The 23,725-nt window shown below is 41.5% G+C and overlaps 1 protein-coding gene across 1 annotated transcript in view; it reads left to right on the plus strand.

Annotated features, from left to right (window-relative positions):
• The window catches only part of dip2bb (disco-interacting protein 2 homolog Bb), a 33,020-nt gene that overhangs the window by 4,741 nt on the left and 4,554 nt on the right, over window positions 1-23,725 (plus strand). Inside the window, exons 2-28 of the mRNA XM_079218131.1 lie at window positions 7,811-7,882; window positions 8,768-8,920; window positions 12,452-12,577; window positions 12,680-12,890; window positions 13,327-13,499; window positions 14,129-14,248; window positions 14,976-15,173; window positions 15,364-15,455; window positions 15,559-15,669; window positions 15,748-15,871; window positions 16,120-16,229; window positions 16,394-16,496; window positions 16,593-16,657; window positions 16,800-16,893; window positions 16,984-17,103; window positions 17,202-17,316; window positions 17,675-17,814; window positions 18,600-18,736; window positions 18,835-18,915; window positions 19,057-19,184; window positions 19,418-19,532; window positions 19,700-19,901; window positions 20,673-20,785; window positions 21,588-21,668; window positions 21,947-22,070; window positions 22,191-22,312; window positions 22,846-22,957. Coding sequence (XP_079074257.1) covers window positions 7,811-7,882; window positions 8,768-8,920; window positions 12,452-12,577; window positions 12,680-12,890; window positions 13,327-13,499; window positions 14,129-14,248; window positions 14,976-15,173; window positions 15,364-15,455; window positions 15,559-15,669; window positions 15,748-15,871; window positions 16,120-16,229; window positions 16,394-16,496; window positions 16,593-16,657; window positions 16,800-16,893; window positions 16,984-17,103; window positions 17,202-17,316; window positions 17,675-17,814; window positions 18,600-18,736; window positions 18,835-18,915; window positions 19,057-19,184; window positions 19,418-19,532; window positions 19,700-19,901; window positions 20,673-20,785; window positions 21,588-21,668; window positions 21,947-22,070; window positions 22,191-22,312; window positions 22,846-22,957 — 3,342 coding nt within the window. The remainder of the gene's footprint in view (window positions 1-7,810; window positions 7,883-8,767; window positions 8,921-12,451; window positions 12,578-12,679; window positions 12,891-13,326; window positions 13,500-14,128; window positions 14,249-14,975; window positions 15,174-15,363; window positions 15,456-15,558; window positions 15,670-15,747; window positions 15,872-16,119; window positions 16,230-16,393; window positions 16,497-16,592; window positions 16,658-16,799; window positions 16,894-16,983; window positions 17,104-17,201; window positions 17,317-17,674; window positions 17,815-18,599; window positions 18,737-18,834; window positions 18,916-19,056; window positions 19,185-19,417; window positions 19,533-19,699; window positions 19,902-20,672; window positions 20,786-21,587; window positions 21,669-21,946; window positions 22,071-22,190; window positions 22,313-22,845; window positions 22,958-23,725) is intronic.

Raw genomic sequence — 23,725 nt, forward strand, 5'->3', positions numbered from 1 at the left:
GCAGTCACTTTAGCAGCCAGTAAACAATGTGGCCCATTGATGCGCTTTTAAAACTTTATGGAAAACAGTGGAGGTCTATGGCACAAAGGAATAAGGTGTGTGTGTGTGTGTGTGTGTGTGTGTGTGTGTGTGTGTGTGTGTGTGTGTGTGTGAGTGTGTGTGTGTTCTTCGACTTCTAAATTCAGTGGTCTCCTGTGATAAAAATGTGTGTGTGTGTCTCCGAGCTTAGGCAAGCAGTTATTCCCGCATGTGTGTGCACCAAGCATTGACAGGAAGGAAGCTGATTTAAACTATCTATGTAAAAGCTCATTAACTGTTGCAGAGGAGATGCACTCTGATCTCCAGCCAGCGCTCCAGGCCGCAGACTTGATGTTACACCACAAAAAAAGGAAACTTGTGCCCCCCAATGTCACACAGAAACACAACAGCAGGATTCCATAGTTTTATGTTGTGTTTTTGGAAAGTATTATATAACACCCCATGTGTCTAATTTCACTGTGCACACAGACCCACACACATACACAAACACTGAGGATGCATTGAAGCCTTGTGTACAAAAAAGACTCAATAATTCAGTTGAGACTTGAGCGCACGCCTCCGCACAGACACGCACTGTCAGCTTGGTACAACCTCACTTTCAAGTTCACAGTGAACTGCAGGTGGGCTCGTCTCAACCTCTTCTGGCTTTGAAGCTGTGCTCCACTAAACCTTTTGGTAATTTGAATCAACCTTCCTCTGATCTATTTGTTTTCTCCAGCTTCGAGCTAAAAGAAACACAAAGAAATGACAGTGGTGGATGGAGAAGAGTGAGTAGTGGTCGGGTCACTGAGCTGTTCATTGAATTATTAAAAAATACTGAGTGGAAGTAGCTGCAGTCAGACGGCCTGAAACACGTGCATCAGGCTCTGCACACCAGTGTCTGCTGGATCGCAAGTAATGATTATTTCAGTTGTCAGTACGTTAATATTTCATATTAAATGTCATATAATCTGTCTAAAACAATTAGTCGAATGACCCTAACCAACTAGTTTGATAAACTTTTTATCAAATAAAAATGATCTGGTTCCAGCTTCTCGAAATTTAGAATGATTTTCCTTTTGTTTAATATAGGGGTAGCACTTTATAATAACTACACACTATTTAGCATTAGTAAAGCATGAGTAAACACTTAATTCATCATTTGAAAAGCATTGTTCCAACATGAACACTCATTAGTATGCTATTCATATGCTTTACTAATGCTAAATAGTGTGTAGTTGTTATAAAGTGCTACCTTGTATAGTTGTGAATTGAATCATCAACAAATTACTATGATTCCATTGAAAGACGATGATTTATCATATTGAATTATCGCATAGCCCTAATTTGTTGTTGATTATCTGTACATTGACTGACAAACAGCTGCCTCCTGTAAACGTGTTTAATCTCTTTCATTAGTTGCTTCCTAATGCATTTTGGGTAACCTCCCTCATCATCTGGTGCTGGCCTGTATCGTCACCATGGACTTGTGTCTCATGTTCCCTCATGGAGCGCCACATGGACCATAAAGCCTTTCCAGATTAGAACGGCCCATATGTCGGAGAGGCACATACAGTAAAACAATCTCTGCTAAGCTGTTCAAACCATTACAGAGGAAACTCCGTCATAACTCATCGACAAGATGTGCTATTCCTAAGGCTACTTCCAATTTGGTGGAGAAATGTGTTTCTTGCCTGAATTTGGAGGAAAATACAACGTGTTTATCTTTTGCAGCAGAAAGTATAAAATGCAGGTGAAGGCATTCTGGTGAACCTAAAGCCATGAAGTCAGAAAATATGAGAGCATGTTGTATTTTCTTGATATCTCAGATCAGGTGGTAATTAATTGATTAATTGAACTGGTCATGATAAAAGCTACAGATGGTATCAGTCCTGGTGATGTCCTATGATGTTCTATGATTTAATGAGTTGATGAAGTGGACTACTGTAGTTTTGACGGTGCTCCAACCACCGGCCCGCTGACACATCAGACCTGGAACAAGAACTGATATTATAAGTATTTTTTTATACTGGGTTTCATTGGACTATATTGAAATGACTGTTTTATAAACCTCTTGTTGGATAATAATCCAAGTTGTGTAGTGTTACCTTGCATTCTGCATCCTGTTCATTTCCAGAGTTCTTTGAGGTGAAGGGATTCCTCTTGATGCTTCTAACATTTTTTACGTATGTGCTGCAGGGTTTTTTAAGTTGTTTTTGTGATGTCTTTATAGAGTGGTTGGGCAGGATCCGTTGCTATTGTGGGCCTGTAAAACACAGACATTGTATGTGGAAGTGGGCTGTACAAATAGACTTGACTTGACTGCAGCATCTGCTCACCAGATCACCTCCAGGGACAGAGACAGACAATAAAGTCTTTTGTATTTTTAGTTGATAGTAATAGAAACGAAACTAAACATATCCACATAATCTTCCTCTACTTCAGAGACACCCATATGTCTTGGTTTACATAATTGCCATGGCCTATTCCCACTGTTTCATACTAGTGTGTAAATCCCACAGGAGAATATGTAGGTGTTACGTTGCGTTTGTAACAGCTTTGCCACTAAGTGTTGAAGTGTGTGTGAAGTGTGACAGGTGTGTCAGCCATGGCCCATGGCCTCTTTCACTCTGTCTGCTGTGCAAAGACGGAGAAGAAATATTTGATGACATTAGGTGGAATGGAGGCACTGTCTGAGTCACTTCTTCTTTTCAGTTAACTCACTGCACTCCTTTTCTTTCCTGCTTGGTAGCCCCTGTTATTACTTCTACTGGCCCTTCAGGCCTGTGTGTGTGTGTGTGTGTGTGTGTGTGTGTGTGTGTGTGTGTGTGTGTGAGAGAGAGATGTTGTCACTCCCTGTAGGAGTAGAAATGTGTGGAGTGAAACATGAATCACTCTGTTACCTGAGTTGGGCGCACCCTGCCTGCTACTCTAGAGCAAGATAATCACTAGAGAGAGAGAGAGAGAGAGAGAGAGAGAGAGAGAGAGAGAGAGAGAGAGAGAGAGAGAGAGAGAGTGTGTGTGTGTAATAGGGCTTTAGGCTTTTTTAAAGCACTTCTTTCACCCACCAATTCCTGTCGTACCAGTTTACTATGTGAGTCAAAATATATGTATATCTTCTCCTTATGAAATGGCTGAATGAAAGAATAGTTAGTGAAATAATAGTTAGATTAGGTGAGATTCAACTTTATTTTCACTGCACAGAGTACAGGCGCTTGGATAAAGAAATGCACACTAACATTAAAGCAGAAGTTCAAAAAGCAGTAAAGTATTGTACATTATGTTGAGTGGAAATATATATATATATATATATATATATATATATATATATATATATATATATATATATATATATATATATATATATATATACGAAATATTATGGACAAAAAAGGGGTGGATATGAATGCTGAATATTATCATCAGTAGTATTAACAGAGAGTAAGGACAGTGATGATTGAATATTCTAAGATCTGCAGTATGAACATTAGAGCATGAGCAGCGGTTTCAATAGGCAGTGCAATTATTAAGTATACATTATGTAGTGCAGAGTGTAATACAAGTTGATAGTAGTTGTACAGAGCAAACAGCTGGAACTAACGGTTCCCTGTAAATCTTTTGTTCATTTCAATCAATGCACTCTATAGCTATGTCTTTGTCTTTTTAAAGAAAAAGATAACTAGCTCATTTGAAGAACAATGATTGGCCTAACACATACACATTCAGAGATAACTTATTAAAACATGATTGTTGTGGAACTCAAAATATTAACTGTGCTGATATTACTTCACATTAGATAAGGAGAGATATTAACTGTCAAATAAGAAACCAAAGTAGATCACTATGCAATTCCTTAACTCTCATATTGCCATAATTTTCCACTAATATAGTGGCCCCATCTGACCACCCCTATAAAAAACGTACCTGTGCCACTGAGGGGGTGGAGTGTGGTGCCGTGGTGACGGGACCTCTCTGTTCATCCACAAACTGTGAAAATGTGATCTTAATAAACATGGATGCTAAGGGGGGGTTAATAAATATTTCATAAATTATAAATGTGGTCAATGCCGTCGCCCTAAAAGTCACTCACATTTATTTGCGTATTCTTGTTGACACGCTTACAGTCTCGTATCGACATGTACTTTGAACTGACGGGTCCTCCCCTGAGATTTTGGCCCGTTCACCAACTAACAGCAAGTTTACACACGCATACACACCCACATGCAAATGATATGAACTGATCCTAAAGCAGTCCAACCACCTTTCACTTCGACTGTATGCTACACAATTACCTTAATTGTGAGTACAGTTTATTATATGGTGCTCGACTCTCTCATAGTTTCTAATAAGTAAATATGTAGCTGGATTTGGTTTTGCGGCTCAGCAGGAAAACTCTGTCAGAGGACGTAAGATTGAAAACTGGAGAGCATGACATCATCCTCCCTCACAGGGATCATATGTGTATGTACGTGTATGTGAGAGATATTGTGGATACTCATACAGCATTACGTTGTCTAAGTTCAACAATAGATCCTGTCAGACATGTTCAGGTGTGTGTTGTAAGTGTTGTGTGACCAGGGCTGGTTTGTGGTGTGGACACAGTGAGTTGGTGATCTTTGGCTGACGGAGATGCTTGGCCTCCTGGTAGGAGGAACCAGCTGGGAGGACTCAGTAGGGGGTTTGTTCTCCAGATAAAATGTACCAGCTCTTCATGCTTCATGAAAATAACACACTTGAACTCATATACACAAATTCAGAGATGTTCCTATACCACAGAGAGGCAGCCCTTATGCCAATATTTGCTTTTAGCCTCTTGCCTGTCACATAAATTAAGTTTTAAACTGACTTATTACTTTTGGAAAATCTGATTGTAAATCAATCACACCTTGTTTTCTGTGAGATAACACCTGGAAGTCCCTGGTGTCCCTGCACTATTTTAACGTATTTTCATCGAGCAGGTGTCGGCACGTGTTTAAAACTGAGTGAGTTGCGATGAGAGATAGAGAGAGAGAGAGAGAGAGAGAGAGAGGGGGGAAAAGAAACAGGAGAGAGAATAGAGGTCGGTAGCTAATTACTATTCAGACGGAGTGCCTGTGGGGTAGAAGGAGAGAGCAGTCTCGCTGCAATTCAAATAATCCGAGGCTAGTGAGTGTGAGAGCGCACAGGGCTGGGAGGAGACACGGCTTTGATGTTTCTCTCTACACATTTTAGGGAAATAAAACATACGCTCCGAGGTGAAGGAGTCTTCTTCACCAAAGCGTTTGTTAAACTGAGACAAAAGAGGAGAGCTGTGGCAGCTTCATGCAAAGCCTGAAATGTTTTGATTGTGACCTCCACCATCAGGACAGACATGCCTGGATCACTGTGAGAAAGTGGGTTAACGAGGCCCTCACCACCTCAGTGGAGCCATGCTTTGCCTTTTAAGCAGATCTCTTTGAATGTTTATTTAAGTGGCAACTGTGAACAGGCAGGAACAGTTTGTCGCCTTAAGTTTTAAATAGGTTTCTGCAAAAGAATGTTTTATTTGTAAAGCACTTTTCATATGTAAGATATATCACAAACTGATATTATAAAGGCTTCTCTCATTTTCTGATATTCCACTTGCCATATTTGTCACATTTTCCGGCTTCATGTTAAAGTAACGTAGACCAAGCGCAGCAGTTCATGAGGTGCTTTTTATGTTCTGCAACTGTAGCATGAAATTATGGTTGAATTAGCTAGCTAGCTAGCGAGCCAGCCCTGAATAGAACAACTCAATGCTTCAACCACACACTGATGTCACAGTTTAGGAAAGCACATTGCTATTGCCGGATACACAGAATCACCAGATTTTATGCTTAATATCTAGTCCACAGAAAAAAGAGAAAGACTTATGCTGTGTGGTGATTGTAATGCTACACTGGTTACGGAAAGTGTAGCATTACAATCAAAGTCATCTGCTGCTGGAGCATGGATCTGATGATGCAACCATGAAAAACAGATGAATTTCAAATCATCCAGATGGAAGAGTGATTACTTTGAGATTCATTTAATGCCACGACAGCCCCTCCCCCACCCCCACCTCCCCCCCCCCCCTCTCTCTCTCTCTCTCTCTCTCTCTCTCTCTCTCTCTCTCCTTCTCTCTCTCTCTCTGTGCATCTCACTGCAGAGAAACTGCCTGTTCACATGAGCTAAAAATAAATCATGTGACTGAGCGAGGCCAACTGTACTGTTCATGCATTACTTATGGAAGTGTTTGCTTTTACTTCCTTTTTAGTAAAAAAAAAAGAGGTCCCAGAGTAGATATTCTGTTGGCGTGGGCTCTCAGGCAATATCCCCCTAACATGAGCACTCTCCTTTTGCGTCAGCTTGTCTGCAGTTTGTCAGCAGTGAGTTGGTTTAACTGAGTAGATGTTTCAGTATAGTGCAGTTTGCTGAAATATTTCTGGTCTGCCTGCTGTGATGAATACCTGTGACCGATGTAAATATGTTATAATTAAAGCTGAGATAATCAATCAAAATATAACATGTTTCAATCTGGTCAAAACTACGCAAAAGAACGTAGAATTATTTTTTATATTGTGATATATTCTTATCAATATCACAATAAATCCTCATCTTATTTCTAATGTCCAAATAGTCTCCATTAATGTCTGTCAACCTTTCATCAATCAGAGATTACCTCTCAGATCTTCAGGAGATGAGACTACAGAAGAGTCACTGCTGGTCACAGCATGGGGTCACCTGCAAACATCATACAGAGAAAGCCACCGAGGTTTTTACTCAGACAGTTCATATTCATTCTGTAAGTCACTATAACTGCTATGTGTCTTTGTGATGACGAGGTTTGAGAGCGGCCGGGCCGGACATACTGAATGAATCATTGCTGCCAAACACTGTTATTAGAAAAGAGAGTGCAGGCTCTCCAGATGGATTTTTAGTATGTGTCTGAAAATCTGCCGGCTTTGCCCATAGAGGAATTTTGCAGAGTGAGTGCATCGCTTCAGGGCCAGAGGAGAAGCGCAGTCGGCCTGTGCTGTGTCTGGTGGGGTGGAGGAAGATGCAGATGGGCTGTCTGCAGGGGGGCCAGGCGTGGCGTTTGGTTCTATTACCGCTTCTGACTGGAGACCCCTCCTCTTCTGTCCTTCGGATGCCCCGTGACTCACCTCTGTCACGTCCCCCTCTGTGCTCTCGCCGTTTTCCCGTCTTTTCTCTGTGTGTCTCCCACATTTCTTACCCTCCGCTTTCAAGCCTTTCTGTTTTCTCTCTGCAGCTCTGAATCATCCCATCCCTTGCCCACGCTTCTGTACATTTCCAAATTTAGCTGTTGTGTTTTTCTCTTCGTGTCATACTTGAGGCTGGAAGAGAGCCACAGCTTTGACGACCTCAGCCATCTCTGGAGATCACTGTAACAACTGTGTGCATCCATCTGTGTTGTGTTACAAAGTTGTGTTTTTTATTTTACCTGTTTCTTTCCTCTCTGTTGCTCTGTCGCCATTGTTGTGTTTGAAGATGTGGGAATAGACCACATTTAGGCACATCAGAGAACAGAGCTCAGTCCAGGAGTGTTATCAATAAACAAAAGCATTAGAGTTTTGAGAATTTTTTAGATAGTTTAGATTATTCTTAAAATTATGCATTTTATCAAGCATATAGTTATACTGTTATGTAATGCCAAATGTAAAAAGACTGCCACTGAATGTTAGTGCTTCTGACAATACACACAAACTGATGTTGATTCTAATCGTATAAGATAAAAGTTTGCCTTGGCCTCAGTCTTTAAGTCACTCATCTTCTCTGTGATTTTTTACAGGTGATATTACACAGAAGGGATATGAGAAGAAAAAGATCAAACTCCTGGCTCCCTACATCATTCATACTCCAGGTAAAAATCCATCATCTCTTATTTTTTCCTGTGTTAGCATAACCGTGTATCCCCTATACTGGTTATACACTAAATAAATAGCACTTAAACCTGATCTCATTTCTCTTTCTCACTCTGATTTTAGTTGATCTACAATGTCTTATGCTATGATTCAGTTACATGGAGTGTCTGCTCGGCTTACTGTCAGTTAAATTGGCATACCTAATTGTTTTACTTTCACATCCATGTCTTTTGAAAATGTCACTGAAAAGGTTACATTTCAAAAATATTGCATTGCAGAATAATTTAGGGGAATGTAATTTAGATGTAGATTGCATAACATGTTCTGTAAATGGCTGTTTCTCTACTATTAATGGCACTGGTGTTGTACATTCAGACTTGCTAATGCTCACTGCTGCCTCCTAGTGGTGCCATATCTCTGCTAATTTCCACGCATCCCCACTGACAGTGCAGCACAAATGATAACATATTTGCTAGCTGTATGCAGAATGTGTCTATCTGCTGGAAGCTCCTTCTCTATTTGAAGAATCATAATAAAGTTAACATAAGAACAGGAGAGGTACTTAAATTCCATAAAAAAGCATGATCTATTCCCATACACCGTATCAGATATCCTGTAAAGGTTAAGTACATTATTGTTCTCTAGAATATTGCAGCTAAATTGTTTAAAAGTCCCTTTCTTGTAGCTGTCTTCTTCATTTTTCTGTGAGAAATCTATTCATTGATTTGCTTCTAAGAGGCTAAAGTTAAGTCTAGATTGAAATGGCGATTGATCCCATTCAGGCAGAGACTGAGTTAACACTAGCAGAAACAAGACAATAAGCAAGATCCTCATGTGGTAATATTACAAATAATGAATGCATGTTTATTGTGTTTATTTTGCAGTTGAGCCGCCCCGTCAGAATGACAGGCAGCCCCCCGCTCCCAGCTCCTCCTCCGGCCACGGCCCTCCTCCCTCCAGCTCGTCCCGTTATCGAGAGCGTCGCTCCCGCAAGTCTCATCGCAGTGGAGGAACCAGGGACGACCGCTACCGATCAGGTCAGAACTCCAGCATTGAGACACTAAGCTCAGCTTCACTTTTTCCCCCAAATGTAAAACACCTGTGATGACATATACAGTAGTTACCTCTCATAACTTTGCAGCGTTCACATTAGCTTCACCAGTTGAGCCGGCCAGTTTTAAGCTCAGACACTGGGCTGTTTCAAAGGGACCAATTAAAAATGTGTGTGTGTGTGTGTGTGTGTGTGTGAGAGAGAGAGAGAGAGAGAGAGAGAGAGAGAGTGTGTGTGTGTAATAGGAGAGATAGAGAGAGAGGCACACAACAGTTCTGCCCTGCAGCTGGGAAGCCCCTCAGTGAGGACCCCCAGTCTGTGAAAGCTTTCTGTGATGTCACCGCCTGGCTATGTGAGAGGAGAACAGGGGGGATACTGAAAAACCTGACGTTGCTAACAGGGATAAAGGAAAACAGAGCAGTAGAGTAGAGGCGAAAGCGCACAGAGCATTATGAAGAGGATGTTAGTGTCCGTTTAACTAAAAGCCTCCAGGCTTTGCTTCTTTCCTTAATTCTCTCTTCTCTGAAACACACTCACACTCCAGCATGCTGCATACCAGGCAAACAAATCTGAAGTCTGTCAGGCAACGGAAGCATATTTTATTATTTGATTGGAAGATTGAGAAGGAGATTGGAGAAAAGGATTCAACACAGAGAAGATTATAGCTTGAAAAATAGATGCAAAATTGAGATTGGTGCAATATATCAAGACTGGACTAATGGAATTAGTGCAGCCTTGTCTTGGGCTTGCAGTGTAGAAGTAAAGTAGCATGGACGAGAGGGATGTTGAGACTTTTGCCACATATGAGTGGTCCATTATACTAAGTTCACAGTGTAGTACAGTTTTAAGAGCAATACAATTGCTCTAATAAAGCACTCGGCTGCCTTCAAAGGAAGCAGAAAGGCCTGTCATCATCAGCAAAGTGTCTATAAGATAAGATAAGATCATCTTTTCCCAGTGGGGAAATTGCAGGATTACAGCAGCAAGAGACACATAGTCAAATACAATTTAAAAAAAGTAATATAAATAAACAGTAAAACAGTAATAAAACAGTAAAGAATCTACAATAGCAGTATTATATATACAGACAACCTTTCCCTCATTCATTCATTTACTATCGACGCATGAATAATCATCATTTTGCTGCATCACTCACACGTTTAGTAAATAATAAATACACTTAATTAATGCAGCTCTAACTCCTGACTCACAGCTGCCAGCTGTGCTAGTGTTGCATACCTGTGTTTTTACTTTTATCAGAAAGTAAATGTAGCCTCATGAACATTACAATGTTTCTTCCATTGTGGCCCTTTTTGAAGTGCATAATATTTACATTGCGATTTACACTCACTTTATTAGATATATTAGATATTTTGCCTATCCTAATTTTTTTTATATTGATTTAAATGGGATGGACAAAATAATAGAAACACCTGTCAATACAGCAACACAAACTACATTCCCAAAACGATCATGAAGCTAAATCAACAGCTCTCTAAAACAGCTTTGACTACATATCATAACCTTCATTAACGTAGGTTTTTATTGCAGGTCTGTTAGCTTTAGCTGTCTTATAAACTTGTATTTCAGACACTGAAATGAAGACGGAAAGCTGTGCAGTAGCTCGTCAATAGAGAATTATTTGGGACACAGCCACAGTCAGCTGTCAGTTAAAACCACTACTCATACTGTGAGTGCCGAGCGAGTATAAACCAGCAGGCTACATCCCAAAAACACAGCCACACTTGAAGCTGAATGCTAACTGCAGGCTGCTAACATGCTTACAATGACAATTCTGGCATACTGATGTTATGCAGGTGTAATGATTATCATGTGTTCAATCTGAGCTTTAAAAACTTACTGTATTTATTATGGTGAAGCATTTTGGCATGCTAACATGTGCTTAGTTAGCACTAAACACAGATTACAGCACTGGTTGCTGGGAATGTCGTTGGTGTTGCAGGTTTTCGTCTATAAACTAATAGAACATTTGACCTGATGGTGGCGCTAGGGGAAAGGTTAGGGCATCATCAAAGTCTAAGATTCATCCTCTGGGAACTGTAAATGTTTGTACATGGCAAGGCTGATGGGGTATTTCAGTCAGACAGACAGAGAACCAAAGCCATCCCGAGACTACACTGCTAGCATAGCAAAAACATTGACATTTGTAAAGGAGACCCAGCATCAACACATAATAGTGAGACAATGACAAAATACTGTGCCAACAAGAAACTGAAATACTATATAATATGAAAGCAATCATCATTTTACAGCCTCCTCCAGTTATTATTCCTCTCAAACAACAGTGTCAGCAGTGCGTTCACCAAATTACAATATAACTGGTGCGAGGCTGCTGCATCTGCAGTTACACATTCATGTTTCATATGTGGAGTAAACCGAAGAGGCACGCATGAAAGATGAAAGGCCTTCAGCTGCTCATACATCAGAAGCTGGTGTAACACACAACGCTATCCTCCTCACTCCCCACCGTGCTTATCGCCACAGAGACGGCCCTCATTCTCACAAACATGTAAGGAGTCAGCCTCTCCTGACGCCCCTGTGTGACGGTAGACGATGGCACGTTATGAAGAAGGTTTAGTCCTGAGCGATCTGTTCAACAGGCCCTTCTGGTGCTGTGTGATGAGCTGCACATGATGGTTTATTTAAATGTGTTGAATGGAAACTGTGTCCCCTGAGTGAATACATGCATGATTTGTCAGTGAGTGGGCTTTTATTGCACACGTTTTGTTACGTAGTCTGAATGTGTGGCTGGTCACATGGTCCTCTTTAATGTGCCTGTGGGTGTCATCAAGTGAGAGTATCTCTGCACGTATAACAGTGTGTAGGCAAGTGTGTGGGTTAAAGCACAGCATGTCTCTCTCATGGTTTCCTCTCTCAGTGGAAAAACAGTCATCATTTTAGGATTTTCTCCTGATGTTTTAATTAACTGTTTCTTCTTCATCAAAATCTCTCTGGAAAAGAAGGAGGCAGAGGTGACAAAAATAAGTAATTTCTCACCTCAAGTCGTTTTTTCGTTCTCGGATTGTTTAATAATACAATATTAACTTTTCTTCTTATCACAACCTGATTTTGTTCTACTGTCCGAAGTACTTATGCAAATAGTTCACATTACTGCATTAACTTTTACTCCACCTATGCTGAGCACCTTTTAGTCTTTTTTGTCAGCAGGACTTTTCCCCAAAAAGAGAAACCAGGATCTAAACTTAGTTCTTAGGCTGTGGTTTGTGTACTTACATTATTTTTCTGGCAAAGGCTTTTGGGGTGGCAGATCCCCTTGGTTCGGACGCCCTGCTCTGGAGGACTCACAATTAAAATCAAATCATAACACTTTTTAAGCAGCAGTTTATCACTTACCACATCCTGTGTTGTGGGCAAACTGGCTCTTGATGAGTGAGTTGGCTGTTTTTTATTATTTTCTTAATTGTTTATTTGCTTTGAATTAGATCCAAAGCTGCCATTCCCAAGTTAAAGTGTGTCTTGTTTCCTGCCTGTACAGATATCCATACTGAAGCAGTACAGGCTGCCCTGGCTAAACATAAGGAAGAGAAGATGGCACTGCCCATGCCGACCAAACGGCGCTCCACGTATGTCCAGTCTCCCATCGAAACCCGCACACCACCAGGTAGGACAGGAAGGAGAGTCCTCCTGCTATGTCGTAACAATTATGGACATTGAGCTGGGAGGATACAGTGCTCAATATTCCTACTCTCTCTTTGGCTCTCAGACTCCTCATCAGGATCTGAAGATGAGACATCTGTGCGCAGGCAGTCATCACTGGTCCCTCCTCCGGCTGTGGTCAATCCCAACATGCAGAGCCCGGACGCTTGGATCAACCGCACCGTCCAGGGCTCCTCCACCTCCTCTTCGGCCTCCTCAACCTTGTCCCACGGAGAGGCCAAACCGCAGCCTCAGAGCCAGCCTAAGTCTCAGCCTCAGTACAAGCCACAGTACCAACCTCTGTATCAGCCTCACTACCAGCCACCACACCAGCCACAGCCCCAGCCTCAGCCCCAGCCTCAGCCCCAGCCTCAGCACCAGCCTCAGCCCCAGCCTCAGCACCAGCCTCAGCACCAGCCTCAGCACCAGCCTCAGCACCAGCCTCAGCCCTCAGCCCACACTGCAGCTGTGACGGACATGCTGGCTCACAGTCGCATTGGTGAGACGCTAATTTATAACTAAGGAGTTCATGGACACCATTTCTGTTATTAGTATGAGTTAATAAAACATGGAGAAAGAATTAGAGATCCAAAAGAACAATATCTTGTTGACTGAAATTAGGTTTTCCTTTGTATTATACCTGTATTTGTTCATATCCAATGCCTGGTATTTTACTTAGAAAACAAGCTGAAACGGTAGAATGGCTTCGTTCAGACTATTGTCCCTCGCTTCACCTGCAGCCCCATCAGAAAACAGTGCCCCCCCTCCAGATGTGACAGCTGTGGCCCCCCCATCCAGAGGCCCACGGGTCGACCTGCCGAACAACGCCGTGGTCCGAGGAATGAGCCGTGGACAAAGCCGCTCAAGCATGATGGAGACTGCGGACGGTAATGACTACACCACATATCACTATATTTGTTTGTGTGTCCTTGCAGGAGTTTGCGTCTGATGACATATACATTTCGCTCTTCTATGTAAGTGTTGACCTTAAACCATGACATATCATTAATCAGACTTTACTGCTGTCTTTTCTTCTTGATCTTTCTCACGTTTATTTGACTGCCTGATAGGAAGAGGTAATACGCAGAGTAAGGAAACACCTTAATGTATAATGTCTGTAGCCTTTTGTGTCTGCTGTTTTACCCTTACTCTCCCTCCTTGTTTTTAATGAATGATTATCAAAATAAATAACACAAAACCGTCATCCACACACAGAATGACTCCTCACGTGTGATCCCAAACCAAAAAGACAACCTTTACCCCAGCTCTCACTGTTTTCCTCGTGTTGTTTCCACCGACGTATGCTGCTTTTCATTCCCACAAAATGTGAAAATATGTTATTATCAATTCAATCTTATCTAAAGAATACAGTATTTTGTGTAATGTGACGAAGAGCAGCAGACAATGACATGGTAAGAAGTTTAGACCTGTATTATTGTGTCACTGGATGTTCAAGCCATCGTGTGTGACCGTGTGTTTGTCTTGCCACTGCCCCTCTCCTTCATCCACCTTGTAGGAGTTCCTGTGAACAGCAGAGTGTCCACTAAGATCCAGCAGCTGCTCAACACTCTGAAGAGGCCCAAGCGGCCGCCACTCAGAGAGTTCTTCACCGACGACGCTGAGGAGATCGTAGATGGTACGCGTCTTCAGGAAGCATGTTGACGACAGTGTTCACAAGTGGCCTCTTAGATTTTTACTGAAGGGACTTTGAAGGTTGTTTATATATTTCAAAAACTGCACTGCATCATATTACAGTTGAGGTTGAATGACTTGTGCAGACATCTTTATATTTAAAAAGTACATTTTGGGTCCAACTGATCAATAAATAGCTTTATTATGGTTAATAAATTGTTTACGAATGCTTTATAGATCAATTATAACCCATTGATATGTTAAACGTTTGGGTTGAAATACAAAGGAAGTACTATGAAACTTGACCTTATCAGTAATTATTGATTTGTAGTGTGTTATGATTATTGTTTTAAGCATTCTGAATATTTAGGAGTGATTATGTCTATATTTTTAGTGCTATTAGCACATTATAACACATTATAAGTATGTGTATAATGCATTATAGACACAGGCGTCATAGAGTCTTACCCAAGTTATCACAAATGATCAGTACAGTTTGTTGTGATCTGAAGACTTGGGGATTCCATTGTCTCAACCATTTATTGTTTTATCTTCAGACAGTTTAAACAACAGAAGAAGACAGATTAGGGAAGACACAGGAAAGAGAAAGCCTATCAATAGGCTGAATCAGTATAGGCCAGCAATGATGTATGGACTGCTTTTTATCCTGGCGCCATCTTTGATCAACCTCATTAATCTGCCACATACATGTTCTGTTGTCTCTCTGTCAGTGCCCCAGCCAGACCCCAACACACCTAAGCCGGAGGGCCGTCAGATCATCCCGGTGAAAGGGGAGCCTTTGGGCGTGGTCAGCAACTGGCCCCCAGCCCTGCAGGCAGCGTTGGCCCGTTGGGGGTCCACTCAGGGGAAGAGCCCTGCCCTCACCGCTCTTGACATCACGGGCAAGCCGCTCTATACACTGACATATGGTGAGAAACAAGACTCTCAGCTAATGCTGTGTGAAGACCTATTTATTATAAGTTCCTGTTAATTAAGAGCTTAATTTTGACAATAGAGTGATGACTATACTCTGTGACATGAGATTTATTTTGGCAGCAGTAAGACATATAATCCCCCCTCCTAACTAACCTCCTACCTGCTCCACCTTCTGTCTGTTAGGGAAGCTGTGGAGTCGCAGCGTGAAGCTAGCGTACACCCTCCTGAACAAGCTGGGCACCAAGAACGAGCAAATCCTCAAACCTGGAGACAAGGTGAGAGAGCGGACACAAAATACAACAAACAAATGAAGCACAATGGTATTTATAACGTTTTACAGCAACAAGATGCTGAATGCAAATTGTAATGTCTTGCTAGGTGGCGCTGGTGTATCCAAACAGTGACCCTGGTATGTTCTGGGTGGCCTTCTACGGCTGCCTCCTAGCTGAAGTTATACCTGTACCGATTGAAGTACCACTCTCTCGCAAAGTAAAAAATCCATCAAACATGTACATTTTTGTGAGTACAGACACATTTCTTTCTGTTTAACTATGAATGTGTTTTTAGGATGCCGGTATCTGCCAGGTGGGGTTTCTGCTCGGTAGCTGTAGTGTTGGTCTGGCTCTGACCAGTGAGATCTGTCTGAAGGGTTTACCCAAAACACCCACCGGAGAAATACTGCAGTTTAAAGGTCAGCACTTTTATTTATCTTGATAAAAAAAACTCTTTTATTAAATGTTGCTGTAAAAATGCAATGGCTAAATCTTAGGTCACCTTCAGATTTTTTGTGTTTTAATGAAGAAGTGGCGATGAATTTCAGCCATCGATGTTCTCAAATCAGTTGCATAACATTCTGAAATGAATACCTTTCCTATATTCTAAGGTATAATATAAGTCCCCTTGATTTTACTTGACTTCACTGATGCCTTTCTCTGATAGGCTGGCCTCGACTAAAGTGGGTGGTGACAGACTCAAAATACCTGACCAAGCCTTCTAAAGACTGGCAGCCGCACATCCCCACTGCCAACACTGACCCTGCATATATAGAGGTAACAGAGCTGCTCACTGGTGGGTCAGCCGATTGTATTAAGCAGTTACTGCTTTTAAGGAGACGATATTGTATACCTGGTTAACCTAAATGTTGATAAAGGTAAAGCGTGTTGCAGGTTTGCATAAATATTAACGTGTACTCTTGTGTTTCCTCTCTGCTTAGTACAAAGCGAGTAAAGATGGCACAGTGGTGGGTGTGGCTGTGTCCAAAGTAGCCATGTTGACCCACTGCCAAGCGCTGACCCAGGCCTGCAACTACTGTGAGGGTGAGTGAAGAATCGTCATCGTCCATTATCTGAAGCTTTCCTCATCAACATTTTTGTTATGAGCCTGAAGTCACTTGTGTCTTTCTTGACTTAAAGGGGAAACTTTGGTGAATGTCCTGGACTTTAAAAAAGATATTGGCCTGTGGCATGGAGTTCTCACGGTAAGGGTGTGAGGTGCTTTTTACTCTTTCTGTAATTTTAGAACTACATTTAGTTGAATGAACCAATGTGGGGTTTGTTTTGATTAAAAATTAAAACATATTGTATGTATTAGCTGCTGCATCATGTTTGTTTTGTTTGCAGGCTGTGATGAACAGGATACACACTATCAGCGTTCCCTACGCAGTAATGAAGGCTTGTCCTCTGTCCTGGGTACAGAGGGTCCACATCCACAAAGGTAACACTGCTATCAGCGTGAGTAGTGCCATATACAAGTATAATATGATAAATGTTGAACATAACATGACATACCGTTATTCTTGTGCAGCTCGTATAGCTTTGGTGAAGTGCCGTGATCTACACTGGGCCATGATGGCTCATCGGGACCAGAGAGACACCAGTCTGGCGTCATTACGGATGCTGATTGTTGCTGATGGTGCTAACCCCTGTGAGTACTTTGTGGCTCTCCAGCTTTAGAAAACTAGGTATTTCCAAACGACACAAATTAGATGTAATGTGTTGAATTCCCTATCTTTTGCTGTCAAGGGTCGGTGTCTTCCTGTGATGCCTTCCTGAACGTGTTTCAGTCCCACGGGCTGAAACCTGAGGTCATCTGTCCCTGTGCCACCTCCCCTGAGGCTATGACAGTAGCTATACGCAGGTATGTAACTGATCCATATATATATATATATATATTTGATGGAGCATTATATTAGAGGAAAAAGACAAACACAAAAGAAGATAGAAACCCCTTCCTTCTTCTTAGTCCCTAGTCCCACCTACCTCCCATTTCTTCCTTCTTTCCACCCTTCATTTCAATCTAAGGCCCATGACAAAGACAAAGGATAAGCATGCCACACTGCTTCACTCAAGGTTGATTATAATGTGTACTGGAGTAGCAGAGTGGATGGAGATGTTGTATGTGGTGTTGTACATGGGTAGGGGGGCAGATGGCTAACTGTAAGAACAGATGGGATGGATGGAAATGCTCATGATTGATCTAATTCTCCCCTGTGTAGACCAGGAGTACCAGGCACGCCCCTCCCAGCCCGTGCCATTCTTTCTCTGGGCGGCCTGAGCCACGGTGTCATCAGGGTCAACACAGAGGACAAGAACTCCGCCCTGACTGTACAAGACGTGGGACACGTCATGCCTGGAGGTGAGGGAAGAAGGAAAGATGGGTGCTTGCGGAAAGAGCTGCTACAAAAGCATTCTTGAGCTATCGTATGTCAGGGGTTTAAGCCTCAATAAGCAAATATGAATGTCATGGAAAATATTTATTTGAAATATGTCGGTTGTTTCACGGGAACGAGTGTGTTGCAGCCAATGTAATCAAATCTTGGATCTTTCCACAATCACCTGAACACACCTACACTTACATTATCTCAAGCAAAATTTTAATCTCTTGAGTTTGATTTTTATTATATGCTGACATGGATGTAAAAACAATTAGCAGGAAACATAGCAGGACAAATGATAGAATGCTTTGTTAACTATTCAAAATGTATGTAAAACAAGATTTCTATGATGGCAATAGAGTGTTTTATTACTGTGTTTTGTGGTCCGGGTCCTTCCTTCAATAAGTACAGCCATGAAACACAGTTGAGATCATACAGAAGTTAATGGATGTGATCAAGCCAGATGTAAGACTGCAGCAGGCCAGGCAGAGCTGTTACACATGCACACCATTTCATGAAATACTGACGCTTATATATATATATATATATTAATATATATATAATATATTAGTAGCACGTGTATACAATACAGAAGAAAATGGGACTCGCTTTCCACCTCTAAAGATCTTTGGCTTCTAGGAATAGCAAGGGTTAGCTTTATTTTCCAGAAGGAAAAGGTCATGTCATAAAAAAACTGAGCTGAAATGTGAAAAGTTAATTTATGAAGTCTATTAGTTATTTGAATGCTACCTTTATGTGTCTCCAGCGCTGATGTGCATTGTTAAGCCAGATGGGCCTCCTCAGCTGTGCAAAACAGATGAGATTGGTGAGATAATAATCAACTCCCGTGCTGGAGGCAACATGTACTACGGCCTGCCCGGGGTCACCAAAAACACCTTTGAGGTATGAAAGTAAAGTTACATTTACAACCCGCCTGTGCTGATACAATCAAAGTATTAATATGTGGTGCATATCCATCATTTCTGTACGGTTGTGTTCAGGTGATACCGGTTAACGCTAATGGAGTTCCCATCGGAGAGATACCATTTGTGCGGTCAGGACTCCTGGGGTTTGTTGGCCCAGTAAGTAGGACCATTTCAATACCGTACAACACCTGTAGTAACTTGAGCCGTCCTGGAAACCATCCTTCTCTCTCTGTTTTTCAATGGGTCCGTATACTTGCAATATAACGACCCCGCTGTATGTCCTCCCGCTTCGTGCAGGGCAGTCTGATCTTTGTGGTGGGGAAGATCGAGGGTCTGCTGATGGTGAGCGGGCGGAGACACAACGCTGATGACCTGGTGGCAACTGCTCTGGCCGTGGAGCCAGTGAAGACCGTGTACCGTGGAAGGTAAGGAGACCACTAAATTCCTCTTTATACAAAGTGTGAGTCGAAAGATGCTCTGTTGGGAAAGTGTGGATTCTAATTTATCACTGCTGACACCTGGTGGTACAAGAGAGGCGCAGCTGCCCAAAACAGGGCATCACTGGATGTAATGGTGGCGTTGTCTATAGATGTCTGACTTACTTTCTGACTCTGAATAGTCTTACACACATGTTTGAGTGTGTTTTTTTGTGTTTCAGGATCACTGTGTTTTCAGTCACAGTGTTTTATGATGAGAGGGTCGTGATTGTGGCGGAGCAGAGGCCAGACGCCAGCGAAGAGGACAGCTTCCAGTGGATGAGTCGAGTGCTTCAGGTAAATCAGCTCATCATCTTCTTTCACATGCTTTTATTGTGAAGCAGCTTTTATGCAAGTAACAGGAAACAATATACACCTCTTCTCTTTATTAATGATAGGTAATAACACTATCATCCAGCTAATTTGGTGTTATTAGTTATTTTGTAAGCAACTGTCCTCTGCAGGCTATCGACAGCATCCACCAGGTTGGCCTCTACTGTTTGGCTCTGGTCCCGGCCAACACCTTACCTAAAACACCCCTGGGTGGCATCCACATCTCTGACACCAAGCAGTTCTTCTTAGATGGCAACCTGCACCCCTGCAACATCCTAATGTGTCCGCATACGTGTGTCACCAACCTGCCCAAGCCCCGCCAGAAGCAGCCCGGTAAGCAACGCTTATCTGCAGACAGAAACCCCAAAGATGAGAGACATTGTTGATGTTCCGCCTGTGAGAGTCAGTCAGGGTTATGAAGTGTTTTGTGAAATTAGAGCATGGTCAGTAGTGTTACATAACGCACAGAAAGTTTCTACATTTTTGAAAGCAATGTTTCTGCCACGTTGGCCTCTGGTTGTGGCAAAGTTCAACGAATGTCACGCAATTGGCATAGTTGAGCACAGCCACCATTTAACATCTGTGTTTCACAAAATACTAGTCCAGTCTATAATGTTTACTTTCCAGACACGTAAAAATGTCAGCTATTTTTGATTCTGACAAGATTACAACTGGGATTTCTGGGGTGCTTTATTGAGAAATGTAATAAAACATATATAAGACTGCATAAAATCCAGATAATTAAAACAGGTGAAATGTCTTAACAGAGGTCAAGAAGCCTCAGGTTTATACAATGAACCGCCCCTTAACTTTTTAGGATAAAAACAAACAATAACAAAATGAAAAAGACAAAAATAGAAAACTAACTAAGCACATATACCGGTACATTAAGAGAAATACAGCATAACATACTGACAACGAGAAGTAATCAAAATGAGCAGAAAAACTAACAATTAAATACAAAGGAATACATACAGAGAAAAAGAACAATATGTTTTTAGATATTATGAATACAATGTGATGACGATTTCTTTTAATCTATCTTTCTGTCTCCCACTAAATCTGTTGATCTGCTTCACACTTTTCACTCTGTTTCTCTCGTAGTTGGCGTTGGTCCTGCATCAGTGATGGTGGGCAATCTGGTGGCAGGGAAGAGGATTGCTCAGGCTACGGGCAGGGACCTCGGCATGATCGAAGACCAGGATCTTGTCCGGAAGGTAGCATGACCATGAATACTGTAGCTCTCTTTCAACCACCCACTAATTCTTTATCTGATTACTCCACACACATTCCCACTTTCTAAAGAGACACGTGCATGTGTTTCAGCATCAGCAGGAAACGCATGATCAGTACCAATGCTCATACTGTGTTATAATGGTGGATCGTTAGGTTTGAAGACTTTCTACTGGCAGTGTAACTATGGTTCAGGCTCAGACAAAGCTCAGTTTTATAGATGTAAGAAAAAACCTGGACTCTTCTCTCTTTCTGCTCTCGTCATTCTGGATGTAGCTCTGTATGTGGCCCACGGTGATGGTAAGATTGAAGACCCCCCTTCTGGCATCTTCCCCACGTCTTTGTTTATTCTTGTCAAATTCTTGTATTGTGATTCTATTTTGTGTGCTTGTGTTAATATGTGACACAAGCACAGCTTTGCATGTTTATTGTTATGATCTGTGTTTCATGATATGCACCTTCTGTAGCTTTTCCTTGTTTTACTGCAAAGGTTCCTTTCACATCCTAAGTTATTGTTCATTATTTTAAGAGCTGTATTGGCTCAGAGTATCTGATGTAAATTAATTGCACGTTGGCAAGAGTTAATTTATGCCAGACAGTTGTGTACTGAGGTATGCATTCTCTGAGCCCCACCTTATTTTGTTTTATTCAGGTGTATTACATTGTTCCATCAGCACTAAAGTCCTCCCTGTATAAGCTCTCCATGATTGTGTTTGTAATAATTTCTCAAGACTATTAAAGCTCAACCTCATATATACATCTAATTATTATTTCCTTTTATTTCAGCATCAGTATTTGACAGAGGCTCTACAGTGGAGGGCACAGACAGACGCAGACCACGTCCTCTTTGTTCTTCTTAATGCCAAGGTATCAAACTGATCTGTTTATATGCTGAGAAACACATTATGTATACGTACTTGGACTGCAATGACATTGATACATTACTGTAGGAGCCGTTAGTTATGTCTGTGTATTTTATTGTGATAGTATACTGGTAGTTTATATATGGGGCACAGGTGCAACTGACATGGGGTAATGACGCATGGGTGCCCAGTGGCAAGTCACAGAGATTAGTCACTACAATTATTACTTGTGTTTTTGGGGACGTTGAATCCCTGCCTCTGTGTATTCCTCTTGTCCTTCAGGGTGTCACGGTGAGCACAGCGACCTGTGTCCAGCTTCACAAGCGAGCGGAGAAGATCGCTGCAGCGCTCACTGAGAAAGGCAGTATCAACACCGGAGAGAACGTGGTTCTGCTTTATCCTCCTGGTGGGTTCTGCTTCTTGCTTCCTTTCTGTGTTTCCCTATTAATCCCCTTCCAATTAATTATAGGGAGTTTTCTCTTCCTTTTTTTTTACTCTACCATTTGTACCACAATCTTTCTCTCAGGAATTGATTTGATAGCCGCTTTCTACGGCTGCCTTTACGCTGGATGTGTTCCCGTAAATGTCCGACCACCGCACCCTCAGAACCTGGCAGCCACGCTACCTACTGTCCGCATGATTATTGATGTGAGTGTGTACTGTTTTCACGTGGGTTAGTGTGCACTTACATGTGTGTGCAATACTTTAATCCTTGTATTCGGGTATTTTCAGGCTAATGTGTAGATGCCATAATAAATAACCTGTAGACATTGGACATAAAATAACATGACTATGATCCGTTATGTAATTGAGCAACCTTGTTTCTGCAAGGTTAAACCTAAATCCCTAAAAACAAACAACACACTTAAGTTTACCAAAAATGTGACGATGATCGAACTTAAAAATTGCAGAGACTGAAGTTGGATTTTGTTTTTTTCTAACTGTCTAAAAGTCTTTAAAATGTCAAATTAAGAGTTCGTTTTGTGAAATTTTTGTGTTTATTCTTAAAAATCGATATTGTATATTGATTCAAAAATCCAAAAAGTTGGGCTATAGAAAGTTACATAATGTTATGTGCATTGGTGTACAGTATGTGTGCTTATGGATGTTTTAATTAGATTACTAGCCCTTTGTAGCCTCTTCTCCAATGCAAATGAATCATGCTTATGTTTTGTTACCAGGTCAGTAAAGCGGCATGTATCCTCACCACTCAAAGTCTCATGAGGACTCTGCGCTCCAAAGAGGCTGCTGCTTCTGTTAACATTAAAACGTGGCCAACAATCATTGACACAGGTAAGAAACCAAAAGATAGGAATTTTGTTTTGGAGTGGACATTTTGACGTGTCAGCAGGAAACGCTCAGATGTTCTATTATTATCCCAGTAAGCCATCATGAAGCATCATGACTAAAGCAGCTACATGGAAGTTATCATTAACATTATTATTTACACCTGTGGTTTTTCTACTGTGACATGTCAAAATGTCTTCGGTGAAAATTCTCATGCTCAGGCAAAACTTTACCATATGTGAATACCATGAGGTAACAAGACTTTGTAATATTCCAAAGTGTTGCAAATTAATTTGAGAAAGAAAAAAAACCCACTTCCTTTGACGCCACCTTCAGTCCATAGTTCAACTTTAACACATATTTGAACCCTAAACCCACACTAGCTGTGCAGAGTTTCAGGACAGATGTTTCGTGAACAATTCATGTATTTGTAATAAGACATAACTGTACTCCTGAATTAAGAATACATGTTTATGGTAGTATACTTTCCTATTGGTCAAATTCAAAGTAAAAAAGACTCATCCGTTGCTTGTAGTAGTTGTCATAGTGTGAAGGTAGTCGTGTATAAAGTGCACAGAGCTGTCAGAAGTGCTCGTGTCAGTTATTGTGGACCGTTTGCAGTATTAAGGCGAACAGGAAGTGGGGATTTTCTCTGCAGTGATTTCTCCAGTTGTGGGTAATTGATGCATTAAACCCTCCCTAACAGCATTTGAATTGGAATGAGTTGATATTTTATTCAAGTATTATTATCTAAGAGCAATAATTGAGAGATAA

The sequence above is a fragment of the Taurulus bubalis genome (assembly GCF_910589615.1).
Source record: "Taurulus bubalis genome assembly, chromosome: 5".
Classification (NCBI taxonomy): Eukaryota; Metazoa; Chordata; class Actinopteri; order Perciformes; family Cottidae; genus Taurulus; species Taurulus bubalis.